The sequence below is a fragment of the Erithacus rubecula genome (genome assembly GCF_903797595.1).
Source record: "Erithacus rubecula genome assembly, chromosome: 14".
Classification (NCBI taxonomy): Eukaryota; Metazoa; Chordata; class Aves; order Passeriformes; family Muscicapidae; genus Erithacus; species Erithacus rubecula.
The window spans coordinates 11,900,934-11,924,413 of NC_136666.1; the positions used below are offsets into that span (position 1 = coordinate 11,900,934).

A 23,480-nucleotide genomic window follows, 5' to 3' on the forward strand; every position below is an offset into this window, starting at 1 on the left:
GACTTCTGGACATTAACTCGTGCTTAGCATCACAAAAACATGCCCAGGGCCAGCTCTTGCTGGGTCTTTTATGGCTGCAAGGGCTGTGACATGGCCAAATCTTCTCTTCAGTTTTCTTTGGAGAGAGCAGAGAAGTGGAAGTTTGTGCAAGAGAGAGGCCACAGAGCCTGACTTTCCCCTTGGGAGCAGGGTTGGGACATCTTTGGGGGATCTTGGTGTACAGTCCCCTTTCTGCAATCACAACCATTTTTCCTGCTGAGAATTGTAGGTCTGTACTGCCAGAGCAGTCATAGGAGATGGCAGGAGCAGACAGTGGTAGCAAGGTCAGAATTTGTCAGTAATTTCAATGACATTTTTCCTTGGTCCTACCTAGAACATATTTTTGCTTAGTACAACTGAGTGAATTCTCTCATTAGTTATTCCTTATAAATTGTAATTGTGTTTTTACATGGTCAGTGGATCATATTTAGTCCTTTATAATAGTTTTGTATAAAATGCAAATGTTTTATGATGTAGATGCACAGCTGGGACTCAAGCATGAGATCATGGTGTTTGGATAAGTCAAAATCCAACTCTGCTTCATTATTTGCTCATTCACTTAGGTTGTCATATCATACAGTTCATTAAGAGTGTTCATTTTTGTTGAAACTTTCATACCTGCACAAAGATTCCTAAGAAATACCACCAAGAGAAAAGTTGTCCTACTTGACATAATGCTTTACATAGCTCCTCCAATATTATCACTAATTACAATAGTAATTATCCTACTTGTGGAGAGTAGAAAACTTTGGATGTTTAGCAAGGTCCTTCCAATTTTCTGAATACTTCAGTTTAATCTTCCTTTTTAGAGAATACTCCAAACAAAACCATGTCCAGCACCTGAAGAGAAAGCACTGGACAGCCCTGCAATTACTGCAGGGTTCCCTCCTTCTACTGAGACAGCTCATTGCACACCTGGTCTCTCTTTTATTACAGTAAAGGGAAAAGAAGAGTGAGACACTGTTAAAAATCATCATCTTTATTTCAATTTCCCTTTTAGGTTTCCAATAGGTTTTAGTAAATCAATATTTATACTGAAAGATATATTTAATATGGGGGGGAAAAGACATTTGTAATCAAAGAGTTTTCTTTTAATTGCTTTTTCAGAAATACATTTTGATAATAGCAACTGCTCATTACAATAAAAACAAGAAAAAACATTCATGTACTGTGGCATGGGAAGTACTGCCAGTTCTACATGCTCTACATAGTTTCTTTAAATTTTTTATGTTCCTTAGGCTTCAACAAAAACCAAAGCTCCTCTTCCAGGTTTGGTAGCAAACAGACTATTATTTTCCACTGCTAACTTTTGGCCATCCGTTTGGTAATAAGCCTTTTTCACATTTTTTAGGAAAGTGTTCAGCTTGTCAGTAGGCACCATTGACACAGTGCAGCCACCCCATCCAGCTCCAGTCAGACGTGACCCAATGGCCCCAAATTGCCTAAAAGAAAATAACATGGAAAAAAAATAATGTAAAATAAATCAAAAAGAAGTACTCTGTCATATATATAATTTTTATGGAAATCTCAGATGTGTTTTGATTTTGATTTTCTGATTTTCACTTGCTTGTATGTAACTCTAGAGCAATTTGCAGTTACCCTTTTGGGCCAAAGAAAAGTGCTGATGCTTTAAACTGCATTATAGTCATTTCTATCAGTTCCAAAAGTCTCCCTCTTTTGTAATGCTTCAGCATCAGCTGTTTTTAGGATCACAGTGCAGCTGAGATGAAGAAAGCAGGAGAAGAAAGGAATTGTGTTAGCAACATTCATAAGACATCAGAAGTGAAAACAGAAATACATGACAAAAATAACAAAAGAGGGTTCATAAACTAATTGCACAGGATGTAGGCATGCAAGCCATTTTCTAATGTGGCAAAGACAAATAGCTCTATTCTTCCAGGATAGATCTAAACCATGCTTAAGATTCACAGGCTTCTGCAGGATTGCTGAGTGTGCCAGTCAAGAGAAGAGTTCAGAGACTCTCCAAAAGTCATAGACCCACTGCACTCTGTATAAAATAAACTCACATAAACTGCTGTTTCTGCTGAATGAACAGATTGGGTATCTCTCTTTAGAGGAGCCTCATGAACTTCAGGCTGACAGCAGTAGAGGTAAAATATGAATGTAGTCCCAAAAGAAAAAAAATGCTCTCAAGGAGGAGTGTGAACAGAAAGAACAATGACAAATAAATGACATGCAAAATATAAACCATTCCCAGCCTCAAGATACTGGCCTACTAGAAATGTCCTAGAGCAAATCCCATGCTGTTATACTGCAAGACTCAGATGCCATTCATTAGAATTTAGAATTGTTTTCAGTAGTTTGCTTACCTGTGTTCCTGATCTTAGACTCAGAAAAAGTAGGAAAATACCATGTAATAAGTTATTTTGGGGCTTTTCTAACTTAGTGAGAACAGAAGAGTTAGATTTAGAAAACTCATCTGAAATCTTATTCTTGTGGGAGATCTAATCTGACTTACAAACAAATCCTTCTGATGTGTTTCCAATAGCCATGCACAGAGAGATTCACCAGCCCCAGAATGTTAGAGGGAGAAACAACATCATGTGAATAGCATTGGAAAATGACAGCTCATTTGGAGTGAGCTGTTGTAATTTTTCATGTGTGCACTTTTTGTTAAATGAATCTGGTGTAGTGCTGGGTTAGTATAGGTTTAGGTCATATTTCAAGCAACTACTTGCATATGTGTTTGATTCTAAACACACATCTCTTCTTGAACAGAAACACTTTCTTCAGTGTGTCTGTGTGGTGCCACCCTTCATATTGACTCGATTTTATATTCATTCTGCATTTCCTGTTGGTGTTTTATTTTACTTATTGTTATTCCTGTAAGCCACTCATTCTCTGATGCAATTTTGGTAGTTTCTAGTCCATGGAGCAACCTCCTAAAATGAACAGGATCCAATCCAGTCTCAGTTGCAATCAATAAGGAAATTCCCATTGACTTTATAAGACCCAATCCACTTTTCAGAATCTGTTAAATCAACTGTCTGTACTCATTTGGTCTGTTACCTCAGACAAAACTTCATATTTCAGATGGTGTCTGGCTTTTATTTTGGTAGGCAACTGAAATCCCTTCAGAATTGTTCTGAACCTTTTATTGATTTCATAATTCTCTGTGGTCATGCTCATGTCTCATTTTTACTGAGTCATTTTCGAATACTTAGCTGAAATAAAGCATAAAGTAGACAGAAAATATGCCTGTTGCAGAGCTGAAGTCACTGTGTTTCAAAATACCGTGGCTTAGCAGTGTCAAATGTGGTGGTAGCAGCCACTTGGGGCTACCTGATACTACATGGGTCCAGGAGGGAGCACCTAATTCTGTGTCTGCAGGAGATGTGGTGCCTGGGAGGTATCTAGATCAAACACAAGGAAGTCATCTTTGGAACAGGTCTGCAAACTGCCTCATTGAAGTTTTAATCAGTTCAATGCTAAGCAGGACCCCTCTGGTAAAGTGGGATTCCTGGCCAGACATTCCTCTTGTGCACTGAGATCTAGAAGGGTTTTGGAAGAGGAGTCTGAGCAGACAGTCTTGTGGATGGGGAGCTCACCCACACAGTGGGAGCTGTGGGATTCATGTGTGGGAAAGGCCCTGTGTGCTGGGCTGTGCTGCAGGGACAAGGAAAATGTGTCTGGAGCCCAGTGCTGGGGACACCCAGTCCCAGGTTCTGGCCTTTGCTGCTGCAAGTGTTTATGTATCTTGTTCCAATCTTCACTGGACACAAAGAAAATTAGCTTAATGGGGGTGTAAATGAGAGTTAAAATATGAGTACTGCAGCAAAGGAAAGAAGAATATAAGAATAAAAGGAGAGAGTAAAAATGGAAATCCCCTAGTTTGGTATATGGAAACAGTAGGCAAGATATGGCAGTAGCCCATTTTAAAAATAACTGTGCTTTAAAAAAAACAAAAAAACAGAGCAATATTGTTAATTTGAAATACCTAAAATTATAAAGTAGCTTTTCAGAAAGCATGGAGTTAACATAGTAAGATTTAAATATATCAATGGGAAGGATTGTACTTATTCTGCTTTGTAGTTTGCATTTGAATAGCATCTTTAAGCATTTTTGGCTTTGTTGAAATTTCAAATTGTGCCATGATTGCAGGCTCTGCAGCTTTAAGAATATCATCAGTGGAAATGATAAAATGCAGAATTGTGTTGGCTACCATATTGCACCTGGATGTAATGTACAATCTGTATCTTTTAGAAGTGGTCAGAGAGGATTCAGCTGTCTGTCATGTAAGAGGCATGGCTGGGAACACAAAAAATACCAGGATTTACAGCACTAAAAGATGGAGAATAAGAAAATGAATGTAAGTTATGTACAACACTAAGGAAGGAGAGATTTTCAAGAATACCTTAACTTACTCAGGAGCTCACATGGAATTTTTTTTCCTTAATTGTTTAGTAAATCTATTGTGTTACCTGCTTTAGAAGACTAACAGGTAAATCAACTACTAACAACATGAGGTGGGTTAGAGAAAGCAAAAGTCTTCAATCTTTGCTAAATGAAAAAAAACAACTGACCAACTCGTGGTTACAGTTTTCAGCACTACAAACCACAGCAAGTATGGATCCCTTTCTTTCTTGGCTGAAGTTATGCTGTAACACATAAAGATCTAGGCAAAAGAGAAAACATCTGGATATGCAGATTACTCTTCACAGTTTAAACCTTGTAAGGAGAGAGCAGCAGTAGATTCAGGCAATTCTGTGGAATGTATTTTTGGAAAAGCTTTTGAAAGTTACAGGGTGGCTATATATCATTGTAAGTAAAGAATGTCATTTGTGTAGTTCCCAGCCGTTTCTATAATCACATCAGCCAAGTCTTCCTAGAGTGACTACTTATTTTATGTCCTTTAGGTTTTTTAATGTACAACTTAAGAAAAGTTAATACTTTTTTTTCAAAAGTTAGATGCTGAATTAAGCTGCATTCATTCAGAATAGCTATACACTTTTAGAAATCTAATTACTGAATCAGAAGAAGATTTAATACTGAACTTCTAGAGAAGAAAGATGCATTTCTAAGGAAATATTCTTGATGGACAAGGCTTCAAAGAATAATGAACAATTTTTTTCTGTGCAAAAAGTACAATTATAAAAAAGAGGTGAAATAATTTTAATGTATAAATTTGAAATCATTCTATGTGAGTGACAGTGTTTTAGCACAAAACAGCACATGTATTCCACATGCAAAATAATGTCAGCGTCCAGAAGTCCTCTGTTCAGTTTTTAGATTTGTAGCTTACTGCCTCAGAGGCCATTCCATCTTGTCTGCAAAAGAAATCAGACTCACCTAAATAATCATGTTCTGTACTCTATTGACTTACAAACCTGATAAATGGGTACTTCAACTTAAAAAGCCCATGAGTACAGGAAAAAAAAGCATATGGTAAATTGCATGCTTGTAAAATTCATATTTTCATTCTATGCCAGACTAATTTCTCAGTCAATAAAAAAAAAAAGATGGTAAAGATGGTAAGGTATTAATTAGCTAATTTTTTAAAACATCAAATTGTTTGTTTTCTTCAAGACTGAAAAGATGTAGAGAAAGGATGGGATATTTGCTTCTAAAAGACAGGGAAACAAAATTTCTTGACCTCAGGCCTGCAAACACTTGTGTCACCCCACATTTCCCTTCTGGCAGGCAGTAATGCTGCTCTGGCTTAGGGCAGTTTCCCAAATTAAGCAGACCCTTCTCCAAGGAGAAGAAGCAACAATTAGGGGCACAAGTTGGGAGGGTGGCATCACCTGGGAACAATTATGAGACTGTGGGAAGCAGCTGGGACAGGATGACTGGGGCAGGGATGGAGTAGAAGTAAGACATCCCAGGTGAGCAACTATTTATTTCCCCCAGTCACTGTTGAAACAATCACCAATCACTAAATTCGTTCTGCAGGCACTGAATTTAGATCACAGTTAGCACCAGGTGTCTGTCCTGTGATTAAATATACTAGAAAAAGAGAAATAAAGGAGGACTGAAATATGTGCATTGTTTGATGCTGACCCTGTGGGAGGGATGAAATGTTATGTAGGATGTGAGTACTAAGTGCTTGTTTTTAATTTGTGGATTAACACACGATTGTACCAGATCTCATCATCCCCTGCAGCTGAGTCATGGAAACAGCCTGATACCACAACAACCTGTGTGTGGGAGAAGAGAAGGGACAAAATGGCACTCAGGGAAAGTGCTTTAGAGTTGAGATTGTTTCCTCACGACCAAAGTGACTTTGGAAGGGATCACAGCTGAAAGAATAATGCTGGGGCAGAGATGGAGACTTAATTATATGTGGAAAGCTCAGACAGCACATAGAGAAGCAGTGTGTCAGCCCCTGTAACAGCACACTCATTTCTTAAACAGTGAAATACTGTCCAACCTATTTGATACTCTGGACAATTTATTTTTAATTGAAAAAATGTAAATGGCATTTCACTACATTTCATTATAATTCCAAGACAACCTAAGATTGTAGAACAGCTTGTTTATGCCCTGGAACTCCTTGGCAGCAGTACTGAAATGCTTAGAAAACATGAAAAAGATAGATTTAGATTAGATGTTGGATAGAAACTTTTTCCTATGAGAGATGTGAGGCACACACAGTGGAACAGATTACCCAGAGAAACTGTGGATGCCCCATCCCTGGAAGTGTTCAAGGCCAGTTTGGATGGGGCTCTGAGCAACTGGTCTGGTGTGAGGTGTCCCTGCCCATGGCAGGGGGGTGGAACACGATGATCTTTAAGTTCTATGTTCTATGGTGCTATAATTCTGAGAAACAGAGCAAAACTAACAGTTCAGATAGAACGAGTAAGACGATGTTTCAAGAAAACCACTTATGACTTCTTCTGCAACTTAAAAAAGAGTAGCCAACAGTCTAACGTAACACTTATGACGATGAGTCAGTCCAAAAGCAAAATCTGTAATAAAGCCATAAACCGTAGCTTTCATCTGAAAGTATTACACAGATGTCAGCAGGGAAACAATTGACCATGTAATGCCCCTGCAGGAGATTAATTTTGTAAGAAGAGACAAGAATACTTTCATTTTAAGACTGCAATAGCCAAGGATGTCATATTTTCTCCTCAATTCGAACCGTATTCTCCACAGGCGATTACTCTTGCTTGTGGTCAGAACTTACAGGCAGATGTCGACCAGGCGATCCAGTTCAGGACAGCTGCACTCATACATCTCCCTGCAGCTGATATGGCTCTGCTTCATTAATTCTCCCAGCAGCTGGAGTGCATTGGCAGGTGCTTCGCTGCAAATCTTCTGAAATTCCAGCACTCTGGCAGCCTCACTGTACACGTGCTTTGCACGCTGGTATAGCTTAAAGGTGGAAACTGCACAAAAAGAAAACTGCATTATTGTTCACTACAAAAGCAACATACAGAAACATAATAGGGTTGTGTTTTTTAGCAATTTATCCTTTATATGAGAGCTCTCTAGGGTGAAAGTCTTCTGCAGAAGTTTACCTACATCTTCTTTAAAAGGCCTAATAAAAAATAATGTTTAGAGGTTATCATCTTTTTTTTTGTTTTGACAGCTTCATGCACATGCTCTGGTTATTTGCTGTGCCACTGGACAGGCTCAGTCTCTCTTACTTTGCAGAGGCAAGGCAGAAGTGCAAGGGTTGGCAGTGACAGCATTAGGGCATTAATCTGAAGTTTTCAACTAGCAGCAGAACAGAGGCAGGAGAACACCTGGAGGGTCCCCAGTGCCCTGCAGGCAGCTGTCAGCCAGCACCTGCTGGCCCAGGTCCTTGTGTGTGGCTGCTCCAGGCCAAATCTGCATCAATTGTGGAACTGTGCAGATGGACCTTTGCTTGAAAAAATAGCAACCACTAAACCACAAAAAACACCACTCACTTGTTTCCTTTTTTTTTTTTTTCTTTTCTCAATAATGCAGGCTCACAATCCAGTAGATAATACCGAATATTAAAGGTACAGTGAAGAGAACAGGTGCTTTCACTTTGGTTTTCAGGGTTTATCTTTGGTACAGGTTACTTGCCAAAACATCAGTGCTGCCTTTATGGATGTGAAGAGATGCCAAGCCCAGACAGGTACTGATTAGTATTGACCTACTAAGAACAAAGACTAGCATAAGGATAAACTTTTTCTATTGTGCCATAAAAATGCAATTCTGCTGGGAAGGGTCAGTGGGGTGTCCAAACCTGTGTGGCCATCATGGTAGAGACCTCCATCAAGCCTGAATAATGGGGCATACAAAGGAAGGAGATGGCTGTGGTTAAAGACTCCACAAGCCACAGGAAGGTTTGGTTTGCAACTAATATCTGAGAATTGATCTGCTGTTCCCAAGCTTGTGCTGTCGTTCATTGTTTTCCTCTCCCAATATAGTTCTGTTTGCTTTAATACCATGGCTACTATTTAAGAAGTATTGTTCACCAGAAGCATGCATGACATAATTTAATTTATGACTAAATTGGTTTGAGTGAGCTGTTTGGGTGGTAAATATTAATGGACTTTAACCTCTATATGGAGCACCTACTGTGCTCTTTGCTTATTGTAGCATAGCAAAATCTTGCTAGAGCACTTCGGAACATCCTTCATCTTCTTTCTACATGTAAGTTCTCCTTTAGAGTGAAGTTTCTCAATCAGTTCAGCTCCTGGTCTTCTCGCTTTCTAAAATGGCTGATAAAACACTCAAATAGAGGTAAAAGGAGAAGCAACACTAGCCCTGTATTTAAAATAGAACTTGCTGTCTGACCCAGACCAACCAAGTCTCCACTTTTCTGTTCTGTTGAGACTGCCAAGTTCTAGAACCACTTCTGACACTTTCAGTAATCTACATTTGCAAATACATGTAGAAATCTTCCTTGAAAGAGTGGAAATAAAATTAGGTCCAGTATGAAGTCTCTCGTGTTGTACACTCCAGGCAGCAGCTCTTACAGACTAAAACTTCATCAGCACCTCTATAATGCCTTTTTATTTCTCCAGAGTATTTCACAACTGTAAATGGTGAAAATAGTGCTGAGACACAAGTAGTCTAAAATGAGACAGAAACATTTAACATAGCAATGTTCTGCTACTGCTGATATTGCTTCTGCTCCTATTTATTTTGTAATTCAATACAGCCTGCTACTGAGAAACCCTGTGCTGTTTGTCTTGTGAACAGGCCTTCTGAAAGCATTTCAAACTAGAACAGAAATGAGAAAATTGAGTGCCCCTTAGAAACATGGACTCGAGAGTATCACACAGGAAGAGCATATTTTGGTTTCTGCTGTTGTTGCTGCTGGAGTTAGCTGCGCTGTGTTTTGCAAAGTGGTGCCTCGGTATTTTTGAACATTGAAAAAAGGCAGCTTGGCCTATTTTTAAGGATAGTTTCTCTTTAAATATTCTTTTCTTATGAGGCATTGTTTTAGAGCAAGGAGATTTCTAAATGTGCATTCGTTTAGGGAATATCTAAAGTTGCGTGAGAGATTGCCATAGCTCACACTCTCTTGTAAATCACCATCGAACAGTAGTAACCCAAAGAATGAACTGAAAACATGTCTGGTTTCAATTGTCGGGCCACAGACTTGCCAAAGGCTGTGATTGATTCGGAGACCACCCTTTGGTAGAGCAATGCTCCACTGGCCAGATTACCTTAAAATCTCTGGGGTTGTGTTGTGCTCGTCATGTCAGGAACTGGCAACCACGGTGGGGCTCTGGCTACCAGCCAGGGGACCTGAGCTGTGTCCTGGGCAGCGCTGGCTCCCAGGAGAGCCTCTGGTGGAGGGGGGAATTTGCTACCTTGACACAGCTTCCTGTGCCTGGGAACTCGCTCCTTCCAGGCAGCAGAGAGTGGCTGTGTGTTATTTGCAGGCTCCTTTGTAGACCTTTACCAAATTAGTGCTGGTTAAAGGCTGGGATCCTGGAATTAGCTGTTGGTCTGTTGTAGGCAGCATTTTATTTCACAAAAATTATGTTTACATTTAAAAATTTTTGTTGTAGCTTGCTTTTCTTCTCAGGCAGTTTTCTTTTCAGGCAAAATTATCTTCAGGACAGTAAACAGCTCAGTACTCTCCAAGCCTTATTCTAAAATAATGAAATTATTCACGTATTTTCAGCTTTCAACACGAAATGCCTCTGATAATACAGAAACCCTCTTCTATCTCTTCTGTTTGGATGGGTAGAACAAACAAATCCTCTCTACCTAACTGAAGACAGAGTACAGATTATATTTCTGAAAGTCACATCTATATTGGAATCTGTTTGCTACAGATAACAACTTGTGTATTGGCTCCACTGATTTCCTAAGCCATACTCTGTCACAGTTACAAGAAACAAAACCAGAGGACCCACACCTGATTAGTTTATATCTGAGGCAAGGCTGCAGTGCTCTGAAAGAGGACAAGCTGAAGCCCTCAAAGAAACCCTTGCAGGATTGCACAGAATTGTGCTATGTGGTCTCACCCTCTGTGGTGCTCAAAGGAGAGCATAAAAAGCAGGGTTTAGGGAACTAATGCCAGCTTCTTAAAAGCACATGGATCCTTAAATCTACTGTAAGGTATGGAGTTAGGTAATTAATTAGGCCAAAAATGTAAATATACCTTCCTAATCTACTAAACTATAATAAAGGCCTGGTTTCTCCCACTTCAACTTCTCTGAGCTTTGCTCCTGGCAGAGGATTTCTGTCAGGTCACCCATGAACAGGTAAATTCAGTTCTCTTACAAACCACCAAATGCCCTTGAAAGAGTGGTGCTATTTTCCAGGGCACTAATAGATAGCACTGCAGCAAGAACCTTCCAAGTTACTGAGACCCAGCAGACTAATGTTAATGAAAGCTTGTCCAAAATCCATATAAAATCCCTTAACAGACAAAAATCTGGGCTATTAGTCCCAAATAATTGTGGGCTAACTAAATATAATAGAAATGTTTACTGTGGATTTTCAACTGTATGGTCATATTTTTTAATTTTAGCCTTACAAAAATTGTGCAAACCTGTCCAGCCTGTTTAAAGGAATTTTTTCCTGTATAAGTAAATGTTGTGGCTTCTCAGCAACTCATATTATTTGTTACAACTTCAACTTCAGCAGATTCCTTTCTTTAGAGGCTTCCTGTACAATACTATCTGACCTTTAGCTAAAGACCAACCTCTCCAGGCGATATATTTTTTTCTAGTTGCTTTGGCAGCTTCTAAAGATACATTTCACTGTAGATTAATGAGCTACACATGGCTGATGGGACTGTTAGAAATTTACAACCGGAAAAACTCAGGGACACACACTTGTGTAGGGACAGTTTGCAGCACCATTACTCACGTGGAATAGTACCCTTCTCTGTTAGGCATCCTGCTGATTGAACATGATGAGGGTGAAGGTTTCTGGCTCATAATGTGTATAAGAAAATGCTGCCAGATGGCTTTAATTTGAGCCAGATTGTGAACCCCCTCCTTGAAGTGGGGAACAGTTACTCTACTGGGACTGCTCAAGTAACTGTTTGCAATCTGGCATTCTGAAAATAAACCAGGGGACGAGTCATTGCTGGATTCAGTGACACATTTAGCAGACACCTGTTTTGAGATTATGATAACTACTGGTTTAAAGTGATTTTTCCTCCAGAGGAATGATGGCTTTACAACAACTGATGGCTTTTGCAACTAACCTAGACTACTCATTGCCTGTGCCTAACCTGTGGCACACAGGCCATGCAGGGCATCTACTGATGCACAGAGAGAGCTTTTTGTACCCCAGAGGCACCTGACAGAACACTTGAGACCCCCTCACCACCACATGTCAGTGCAGCAGTGTGGAAATTTCCTGCACTCAGATCACCATCAACACGCATGAACAATTCAACTGTTCAAGCACCCCTCATGCACCCTGCAGCACAGACTTAGAATTCTCTTTCCAGGGAACAAATAGAAGTTAAACAGCCAAATCCACACAGCAAATGGATCCCTGCTCCTCCCATGGCGATTTCATTCTCAGGTTGAATGTCAGAATTAGATTAACATTTTTTATATGAAAAGGAAAAATTGGTTTAAAAAATACCTCATTTAAGAAGCAAAAACATTTAGTGGTTAAAGGAATATACTGTTTTACAGGAGAATATCCTTTTGTGGTGAAGTTTATAAATGCTTAATGTCCCACAATCACCACACACTATGTGTTCTGTGAAGCACTCAAGTCCAAGCCAAAATTATGGCACAGTGCACCTTAGAAAGTAATAAATATTATTTTTCTAGAGATGTTCAGAAGCCACAAGTGCAATCTATGTGTAAACATTTGCAAGGGAGCTTTAAACTCAGGATTGTGAGTTGACCAAGTAACAACTGAAAGAAGTTGAGAGAGGCTTTATACACCATCTCTACTTCTCCAAACATGGGGAACAAATGGGCTGTACAGTGTGGAACTGCAGAAACCCTTGAATACTTGTTGTAAAGGGGAGGCAGTGTTGCTATGGGCTTCCAGCAACATTGGGGACTTGACCAAAGCCAGTCCATAGAATATTCCTTTTGAGATGTGCAGTTTTTTACCTGGTCATCCTTACATACTGATAAAACTTTATGTAAGTATACAGTACTGCCACTGGAGGAGTAGAGGAGGGGAAGCTGGACTTAAGGCTAAACTAGTATGTACAGAACACTTTTAGATCCTTAAACATGAGCCACAGTGCCAGCACAAAACAATATTTGTAATGATCCCTGGGCATGCAAAGATCCCCTAAATGTTATGGTTTGTTCTTCACAAAGAAATTCAATGACACTGAAATTCTCTGCAGAGGTTACTTATTTAACAGTATGTTTTCTCTCTCCCATGCAGAAGCCAGGCATTGTCGTTAAATCAGAGTGAGAAAATAGAGGGGAAGTGAAAAAAAAATTTTCTTCAAAAAGCCTTTGGCGTTCCAAAGCCAACATAACGCGTAATTTGTATAGTGTGTAACAAACCAGCAGACTTAGATTCATTATGTCTGTCTTCTTTCTTCTGAGTAAGTTTTACAGAAATCTATTATTTATTTTTATATTGTACATGCAAAAAGGCTTTCAGCAGAATCCTTTTTAATTGGTCTTATCAAATGAAATCACGGTCATGCGAGTTTAAGAGATTCTGTTCAGCAAACATCTGCAAATGGTATTCAGAGCTACAGTATAAAATTTCCTTTGAGTTTCTTCTATGGCTTTTATGACTAAATTTTTCATCTAGACTTTATTTTTTTGAAAAAAATCAAGATAACCTGTATAAACAACTCAACTTTGCAGAACTGTAGAAATTTTTTTTATAAACCAGGTATAAGGAGTATAAACATCTGTAAGTTAATAGTCTTGCCTTGCTTCATGAAGGGGAGAGTGCAGGGACAGTGTAAGATTTACAACCTTGCAATTTCCCAGGAAAATGCTGCAGAGTGCAGGTACATGGTTCATATATTCCTCATGTATAGACAGTACAGAGTTATCACAACTCTTTCTGTGGAGATAAAGAGCTGGCTTAAGGTATCTTATTCCATCCTGGTATCTTCTGGCAATTATACTGTCTGATACCACTGGGGTGCAAAACAGGTTAAAGATTCAGGACCTGGTCCATATGAATGGATTATTTAAGTAAGTGTCAGTATAGATAGCTATGCTACATATCTATATACATCCAATATAAACATTCCTGAAAGCAGTCTTGGGAAGGACTGACAAGGATGTAATTTGGTTCCAAAAGAATAGGTATTAATGCTACAGAAAGGAAACAAGGAAGAAGGATTCTGTGTAGTTCTTACAGAACAATTCTGGTCTCAGTTGTAAACCTGTTATGAAAACAAATTAATTATTTCATAAATTCTCTATTATTTGGTATTAGGAACCCTACTGTATGCATCCAGGATACAATTCATGTGTGACTGCGTGGTACAATCCTAAACAATACATGGGAAATACATTAGATAGTAAATTGTTCATCTCCACCAACATCTTCCTAAAAAAGAAAGAAATAGTAACAGTCACAGAAACTTCCTCAGGAGAGATCAAGACAACTTGCTGTCCAGTGCCTGTTTTAGGAAGTGATCATGTACTTATCAGTTAAGAACAGAAGCACAAGCCCATCTATGCCATCTTGAACACCAGTTATCTGCTGTTTCCATCATTTTAGAAACAGTTCAATCAAAATCAAAGTTTGCTCTATTTTAAGTTAAAAGTTAGAATGAAAATATCAACTGATGATGGTATCAATTCTTTCACTTCCCAATCAAGATTCCAGCCAAGTATTCTGGCAAGACTTCTACTTGCACTACTTATGAATGCATAAAATTTTTATATAGTACCAACATTGTACAGTAAACCCCACCATTTCATATATGCTCACCATCTTGCATGTTTTGACTAAGGATCTGAGAGTGGAGCTCCTCCAGGCTAATTCCCAGGCATTTACAAATTTCCTCTGTGCTGTAAGGCTCAGGATGTAATACCTCCTCAACAATGGTCAGCATTTCCTCTAGGCTAACTCCTAGCTTGGTTTGCACATCATGGAGTCTCAACATTTTTCTCCACTCCAAGCCTTTTGACTTCGAGAGAAGCTAAAATTAGAACAAAAGAAGAAGAAAACAGAAAATATTGTACTTTCCTGTTTAAAACTATTAGTTGTCTGTAGGTATCTTTAAGGCCCACTTTCTCTTTTCACTTCTTAATTGAGAACCATCAGAACCTGCTTTCTATCAGTACAGAGCAGTCAATGCTTACACTTATTATTAAAGATCTGTGAATGTCAGATATTCTTCCTCAAATCAGATACTGCCCTTAAAAGCCCTACTGGCATTATTTGTATGATATCAGATCAGTGATTTATCCTCTTCCATGTACTGTGTTACTTCAAGCACTTACTAACCTTTTACAATCCCATCTGGACAATTGTTTATACAAGTGCTATGATGTTAGAACACCAGAAGTCCTTAAAAAGTCTATTTCCATATACTATTAGTATTTGCTCTAACATTTTAGCTTGACATTTCCAATATGCTCCTGGAATTTTCTGATTAATATTTGAGGCTGTCATTACCACCTTTTCTCGTACTAGCCTTAAAAATATGAAAGTGGTCATAAGATTTCTGGGGAGAATAACCATAACCTTTCTCAATCTCTGGAGTTTTGAGTAAAATTTAAGTACCTTCTTTAATATCCAATTTAAAGGAACTTCTGGGCCTTTCCAGGAATGGTACAATGTTGTTTTGAATCTGTTCCATTCCCACACGGTTGCTGTGATATTCATTAGTTATAGATGGATCTGCTTTCCCCACTCCTGGCAATGATACCATGCTTTGTGTATCTTTGTGATGTTTTGGCAGTTGACAGTCATTACTTCAACACACCAGAATCCTGAAAGGCAGAATGTCCAACAGAATTTTCTCTAGAAGGTTGAAATATGTGTTGATGCTCCCATGTGTCTAATGAAAGCAGCTCTCCTCTTAAGGTAAAATATTTAGATGTTATGAATTCTAGAAGAATAGTCAGTGGTTACTGACATACCACTGTAATTTCAAGAGATTACAAAGTAAAACAAAGATTAGCAGGTACACACTGATGTTATTTTACTGTGTTCATAGGCACGTGGTGAATCTCCAGTGCTGCACCATTGAAATTGAGTTTAAAACTTATAGATGAAGATGTATGTCTGGAAAGAGTTTAAACCAGTACAGAAAGACCAGGGAATTAAATCTTTATACAAATCAGCATTCAAACCTTTTATCAGAAAGGCCAAGATTTCACCCAGTGTTTTACTCTTTTCAATAAGCACCAGCTTGAACTGAGATTGGTTTGAAATAATTTGTCTTGATTCAGCTAAGCCATTTAATTTTCTGGGTTAAAAAAGTAATGGGATTTACATACATGTCTGAAAAGTATTTGGTTTGTTTTGTGCAAAGTTACAGCATTAAATTTAAGCAGATCTGGTGCCCAGCTATCTAAGTATAGAGTCTCACTTTCCCACAACAGTGTTTTTTTTGCAGGGGCTCTTCCAGTTTTGCTTTATTGCAGTATCTAAAAATTAACTACTTTTGGTGCCATCTAGTGACTTGATTTATGTTCAGGCTCAGCAGAGCAAAACAAACAAAATCCCAGTCATATAACTTTGTTGCCATTTAAAACATGATTATATATGTTCCATGGTGGAGCATGAACTGTTTAGTGCCTAATACAGAAACCAGCATAAGAGAATTTTTTCTGTAAAGAACTGGTTAAGTGAATTCTGGCTTCCTTTTCAAAGGCTCTGAGTAACTAGAACTCTACAAATTATGTAATTTGTATTTTAGCTTACTTACTGATAAGTTAGAATAAAAATTACTGCTTCATTTTACTTAAATATGTTGTATGTTGGTGCATATAGATCTTCAAGGTGCTAAATGAGTGGAAATTATTTTCCTCATGCTTTAAACCAAATATTCAGCATCCCCTGGACCTTATTATGAGAAGTTAAACAGAATTTGCAAACAATAATATTCTATAAGGCAACAAAACTTTTTCTTCTTACTTTTTTAATAAATAATCCCCTGCAGAAATATGCCACATGCATTGTCACATCTGTTCCCATTTCTGTACTTCAAGGGAGATGCTGTATTTTAGGCAAGTCGACTACATTGGGGTTTTACAGGTCAAGTGTTCCAAATGGATACTGACCCTGTTGGGCCAGCAGGCACAGCTTTGCTGGAAAAGTCTATCCTGCTTATAGAAAATTTTTTGTTCTAAGAGCACTGGGAAAAATCTTATGGGCAAACAGAAATGGTTTTTGAAAACAGTCTAGCTGCAGCAGCTGGAATTGTAATGGACATGGAACAGAAATGAAAAAAAAATTCCTTCTCTTTAATGTACAAAAACTAATCCTAATACTTCTCCCACAGTTGGATATTTTCTGGATGATCTCTGACTAGATGGATTAAAGATAGGAACATCAAGCAGCTGGCTCTTAACTGCCAGGATACAGAATCTCTGGGCTTTATTGTTCTTTATTGTTCAATATAGCACACTGGAGAACTGTAAGTAACTGAGAGGAAAACATGCTTGGTAAATGATGGGACAAACATAAATACAAGAAAGTCTGACTAGGAGCTCAGAGCAATGAGGGACAGAGCTCAGAATGATGAGGGACAGGTCAGATCCCTGTGGAACTGTGAGTGCTCTGTGAAATGGAAACATCTTTAAACTTCAAACTCACTGAGCAGAGTGCAGGAGAGCACTCAGAGGCATCTACAAGAATAGAGAAAGGGAAAGAAAAAGGCAAAAGGCAAAAGAATGATTCTCTAGAAGGAAGGGAAAGAAACAGAATCTAAGAATGATAATTTGCCCGGATGATCAAGAACTCGCTGTAGGGACAGACTGATACCAAGATGTTCCACACTAATGCTAACAGAGATGTGCTGTGTTGGCATCTTTACCTACATAGTGAAGCACTATGAAATTCTAGAATTACCAAAAGCAGGAAAGGGGGAAAAAGCCTATCCAAAGGCACTTACAATGAGAATTTTGTTTAAAGCATTATTGCAAGGCCCAGCATGTTAGTTCATAGTTCCATTAGCTTAATGGTGCTTAAAAGTCTTCCCTGTTTCCACTTACATACCTGCCCTCCTTTACCCCACTGTGACCTTTTCCTAAAGACAGTCTTTTCCTGGCTCAATGTATTTTTATAGTGTGTGCAGCTTTCCATCTGGGTAGCATATGCTTAAAAACAGACAGGTGTATGTTGTTAGTCTCCTTACAATCAAGCATCTGCTAAAAGTACATTTTTAGAGATTGCATCATAGCTAACAGGAATGTAAAAGAAAAGATATTTCCTTACTACCTCTTCAGTTTACTGTACAGGACTAATAATTTAAAGCAATTTTCAAAACTGTGATTCAATTCACAAAGTCTGGTATATGGAACAATAGCTTCAAAAGCTCTCACAGTTTAATGCACAAGTTGTACAGTGCCTTTTAGAATAAATTATCTGTAAAGGCTTTTTATTCCTTATGCAAATAAAAAAAGAATTTACAAAAGAAGCTCATCTTTAAAACATGTATTTTAGAGATTTATCAGTTAGAACTAACAAATAAGACAGGTTCTTATCTTAATTTTCTCAATGGCTTAAAAATCTTCTTATTAATTTCAGTAGCAACAGCTTTAACTGTGGTCATTGATGCTATTTTTTTTACCATGTCTTAGATACAATTGAAATGCAACTATTCCTTTCATACTTGGGTTTAAAAGCCCATTTAAAAATTCATTTGAAGTTTAGCTTCCTTTCTCAAAAAGTAACTCAGCACATTATTTTATAATACATTTTGTCAGTGATCAGATCTTCAACTATTTTTTAGCACTAACTAAAACTTGGAAGAAATAATTTTTTGTCAAAAAATCAAAGATGTTCAAAGTACTTTTTGAATGTTGGTAAGAAATTGGTCTAATGTTCTGTGGCAAGGAGTTTCACACTGCATTTTTCAAAGCATTCTTCTAGACTTTGTGACCCATATTCAGTTCTTTCCCACAGCACCCTGTGTTGGGTACAACTGCAATGAATCTTTATGCTTACTCCTCATTTACTCTTATCAAAGAAGAATGTACTGTCTTCCCATAAAAAACTCAAATCAAACCCTACATTTACTTACCCCTAAACATACAAAATCCAGAATTAAAGCTGAACTTAGATTTCCCCTGTTCAATTTCCATACATTTTAGAGATAATTTCAAGCTGTAAACTTAGGGCAGTATACCCTAAATGTTGGGGTTGAATTCAAGCCTGTTTTTAAACTTTACACTGAAATACATGCTTCTATTCAGCATTTCTAATATTAGTTCCAGGCCTTCAACTACTTGCTTGGATGTTCTCTAAATCCTAGAAAATGCACATCTATTGCCATACACACATACAAACATGTGACCATACTGGTTGCTTTCCATTATTTGTCATTATTCAGCTTTAATTAGAAACAGTCTATCTTATTAACTGGGAATATTTTTTTCTGAAAAATAAACTTATTTCCTCCACTGAAATATAATAAAAAATAAATTTAATAGAACTAAAATCAAATAATCTTCTATATAAGGACACAGTCCTTGCACTTCCATTAAGCTCAGCAGGAGTTCTGTTCCTGCAGATGGAAGTGTCTGGCTCTGGAAAGAAAAATTACACTAAGAGTAGCACCTAGCCAGGTGTTAAAGACACAACTGGTCAGAAGTGGAAAAAAGCAGATATTTAGATGAAGGTTTCATTAGAGTTTGACATAAGCCATGCGTTACCTTTGTAGCCAGCCGACACTCCATTACCCTAATATTGTAATGAGAAGTTGCTGCTTTATTCATTTCAACACAACTGTTAGCAATAACAAACGTTGCTCCACTTGGAAGTCTAACATCAGTTGCCCTCAGTGGACTGAACTCTATCAACTTGGCCTATTGAAAGAAAAATGAATGGTTAGTTTTAATTTACTGCTAGCTAACAGTGCACTTAGTTCTATAAATCAAATGCAAATTTGCGTGTTTTTTCTCTTGAAAATCCAGGGACAGTTAAGGAAAGAAAACTGACATGAAACAGCAAGAAAAGAGGTTTAACCTCATTGGTCAAGTTACACATACATTTCAAACCTTTCCCTGTAGTTGGATTTTAAAATGTTTCCATTAAGTCTTTGGGTTTTTTCATCATTTTACAGAACCCCACCCAACCTATTTTTCTTGCCTGTTTAAGACAACAGTTTCACTTTGATCTGCAGAGAAGTACCAGGCCTGGCTGAAGCTAATGTGCATGCCACTAGAAACAGGGGGCCTTGCATTCCCTGCCCCTTCATCAATGTCCATCTCCCCCTCAGTCTTCTGATTTTGCACTACAGCAACATTAGCTCACTGAGCTACAGTATTTTACCAACATTTTAGGACTGATTTGAGGCAGTGATCATGGTACACACAGACAATCAAACCAAGAAACTAAATGAAACTATGTGTAAGAATCTAGTTACTGTTTCTTCCTTTCTGACAGAAGATGCTCACAAAAGCTGCATAAGATGTTCTCAACATTTGTGACCTTTTCATGGAATAAGTTAGGCATCCATTAATTAAATAATTCAGGATGTAATGTAATCAAGAGATTAAATTCACATCTGGTTTTTCACTGGGATAAGTTGTAAATCATGTGCCCTGCTTTGGCTTTTTAGAATAGACTGTAACTGTGCAAACAGGGACATCTCACTGGTTTTGGCATTGTTCACCCTCAGAGAGTCCCTTGAGCAGCCAGAGTGCTAAATAAACAATGACAAATCCGCTTGTACATTATGTACAGCATGTGTGTCACTCCCTGCCATTGAGATTCTGGACCCCATCACAGAATTACTATCAAGACAGACAGACTTGCTTACATTTCAATATACCCTTTAAGATCTGCTACATTAGACCAGAATATATCACTAAGCTGGTCTGGTGTCATGATTCTGACAGTAGCCATAAATGGCTATTTAGGGGGACTATAAAAATAGAACATATACAAAGCAATCTTTTCTTGGGGTATGTTTTTCCAAATTCCCATAAGCAAAGATTACAATGGTTATACTTATACTGTAAGAAAAATCTGACTGTTATGTTAAATAGCTACATATAGTTTAACACTCTATTAGTGTATCCACAAAGGTCTTTTTTGAATCCTTTTAAAACTTCTGCCTTCCACAATGTATGGTATTTCTCAATTTAACAATGAATGTTTTGGAAAAAAACCCAAACTTCCTTGTTTTTTTTTTACAAGCTGCTTGCTAATGTCATTGTGTTTCTATTAGCTCTTTGGTTATGAAAAACATTGAATCCTCCATTTACCTTCTCTTTACTTGTTTAGGGAATTTACAAGCTTCAAAGTATTACCCTCAAAACTTTTTGTTTTCCAAACTGAAAAGTTTGAAATTACTGAGTCAATGCTTATATTAAAAAAAAAAAAAAAAAAAAAAGCTTTGATAAACCATAGTGTCCTTACTGTCCTTTTTTTTTTTAAGATGGGAGGCTAGAGCTGCATTCAGCTGCAAGTACACTGAAGCAAGAATGTTTTCTGGTTTGTTCACAATTTCTTTTCTCATCCAACATTTTCTTTGCCTTTTTGGTTGCCACTGCTATAGATCAGAAAAGCTCCCACTTACATAATCATCTCTGTGTATGACAGGAAATTATGCTGCTTCCTTCTTTCATTATTCATGTAGCTGTGCATTTACTACTAACAGTAAACATGAAGGTACAGGTGATGTGAAATTGAAAAATTGAAAGTACATGTGTTTTATGATGGCATTAAATGTTTGGTGAAATTCTAGGAAATAGGTTTTTTTCTGTGTAAGCTGATCCAAGACATGTCGTTAAGGAACAAATGCTGTAGAGATATAATGCCACAATCATAAGGAAAGTAAAGGTTATGAAATGCTACATTAATTCCAATAAAAGTATTTTGACAGGTCTGAGCTTTGAACAGTTGCAGTCCTGTGCACCTTCTGGGACAGCAGATGAACCTCACTGTAAATTTCACTGCAAGCACTCATGCATAACTTGGCAGGTCCTGTTTATCACTGCTAGTTCACCTTCTGTCACCACGTTTAAGACTGCTAAATGTCTTCTACATCAAAATCCAGCCACAGAATTGTCTGGAATTAGCAAAACTGGTGAAAAAAGAAGTCTCTATTGTCTTTGTAACTGAACCTGGCAAAACTTCCTAGAACTGTTTGGTTATAAGAAGTTTCAAGAAAGCATTTTTGTAATAATTATCCCATTTGCACTGAATACAAGGCATGCCGACCATTCAGATTTCATTATATGGGAAACAGTCTAAGCTCAGCATGAATTAGACAAATAGTGGAACCTGGTGCTCTTCTGGAGTACATCTTTTCCCACATCTTTTCCTTCCTCCTTGCCATTTTTGATTTTCCCCACCATATTCATTCAAACTTGTCATACTTGATTGTACCCAAGTTTGTAAGTTTAATTCCTGGTTCATTTGTACACCAATGGTGCTTATACTGCTTACTAAGGTATTCCAGTTTCTTGTCTTGTCTTTCTTCTAGACACCAATTAAGGTTTTTTTGCTTACATAAATTAGTATTACACTGTTAGTTTAGATTACAAAGGTACACATACAGTTCCTTCTTCTGCCAGAAAAGAGATTGACTGGTCCATTCCTCCACCTTCTGTGCCAATATAACGTTCGCTCTTTGTGCAAATTTCTGCAAGTTCCACCTGAAAAAATATGAACATGTGAACCTTCAGCCACAATTAAGGATGATACTTTAATTTTGTTTACATACTAATTATTGAGAAAACAAAGGAAATAATGTCAGAGTTCTGGAACTATTATCTCTTACACATCAAATAACATAAGCTGCTATCAACCAGGATACCACATGGCCCCTTTTCCCTTTTGCTCTATAGCAAAAAAGAACCAATTACTCAGCCTCCAGAGGACTCACCATAGCCAAATGGTTTCAGAGTATCCTTGTCTAGACACTCAACACTTGTAGCTGTCCTCCTCCCACCTTCCTTATGCACTTAAAATCCTTCTATCCCAATAGCCAATGTTTTGTTGATTTAATTAGATTAATCCATCAAAATGTGAATCTCAGCCCAGCAAAAAAATGCAAGTTATTACTCCATATTGTTTTAATGTGCTGATTCTATAATCAGAAATTACTCCAAAACTGTTTCTCACTGCAGATATTCAAGTCAGTGATGCTTGTCATGTCTCCTTGAGATACTGTACTCTGTTTTTCTGAACTAATTCATAACTAGATGTGATGTGCATTCCTTTGTGACATTTTAGGCATATCTTTGTGCATTCTAATACCTGCAGGTCAGAGGATACTATGGGAGGGTAGAATATCAATGTCGTAACTGTCAAAAATAATAATTAACAGTAAAACTTTCAGCTATCAGGCCAAGTCAAAACAAAACACAAGAGAAAGCTTGGAAAATGGACAAAGAACACAGACCAGTCAAAAATAAATGGGTGAAAAGTATTTGTGTCCACCTAGTATGATCCCTACCAGTTTGTTTTTCTAAGCACAAGGTGACCCACAGAAAAGATGGGAACAGAACTTTAGAAAAGCCACAGGCTGTTCTCCAGTCCAGTGGCAAAGTCAGATTTGGATTCCGCAGTAAGGATGTAGCATTACAGGGCTGAAACAAGCCAAGCAGAAGACAGGGACACTAGCCAGCACACAGCTGTAAAAGGCAGCAGATAGAGGCAGTAAATCATGGTCCTGAGAGAGGTATGTGCAGGGTGCCTGCCTGCTTGCTTGCTCAAGTCCTGTAATGGCCCCACTGACATGGCTGTAAAATTGGTGCTTAGATGAATGTAATCAAGCTGAACTGTTTGCAAATGCACTAACAACCATTTACTGAGCTCACAATGCAGTTATGGCCAATAAGCCTTAGGCTGATAAGCAGAAGTTATCAAAACACATTAACAAAGTTACTCTAAAACTATGCCGAGTGGATCTCTTTTAATCAAATATGGTAAACGACCTCTTA

At 37.9% G+C, this 23,480-nt stretch overlaps 1 protein-coding gene across 3 annotated transcripts in view; it reads right to left on the minus strand.

Annotated features, from left to right (window-relative positions):
- Positions 1–1,002: 1,002 nt before the first annotated feature.
- The window catches only part of GALK2 (galactokinase 2), a 44,628-nt gene continuing 22,150 nt past the window's right edge, over positions 1,003–23,480 (minus strand). For all 3 annotated transcript variants that reach the window (XM_079317625.1, XM_079317624.1, XM_079317626.1), the window contains 5 exons: positions 22,092–22,190; positions 19,239–19,391; positions 14,341–14,551; positions 7,190–7,391; positions 1,003–1,481 (listed from right to left, as the gene is read on the minus strand). In XM_079317625.1, the coding sequence (XP_079173751.1) occupies positions 1,274–1,481; positions 7,190–7,391; positions 14,341–14,551; positions 19,239–19,391; positions 22,092–22,190 (873 nt within the window). In that variant the 3' untranslated portion in view covers positions 1,003–1,273. The remainder of the gene's footprint in view (positions 1,482–7,189; positions 7,392–14,340; positions 14,552–19,238; positions 19,392–22,091; positions 22,191–23,480) is intronic.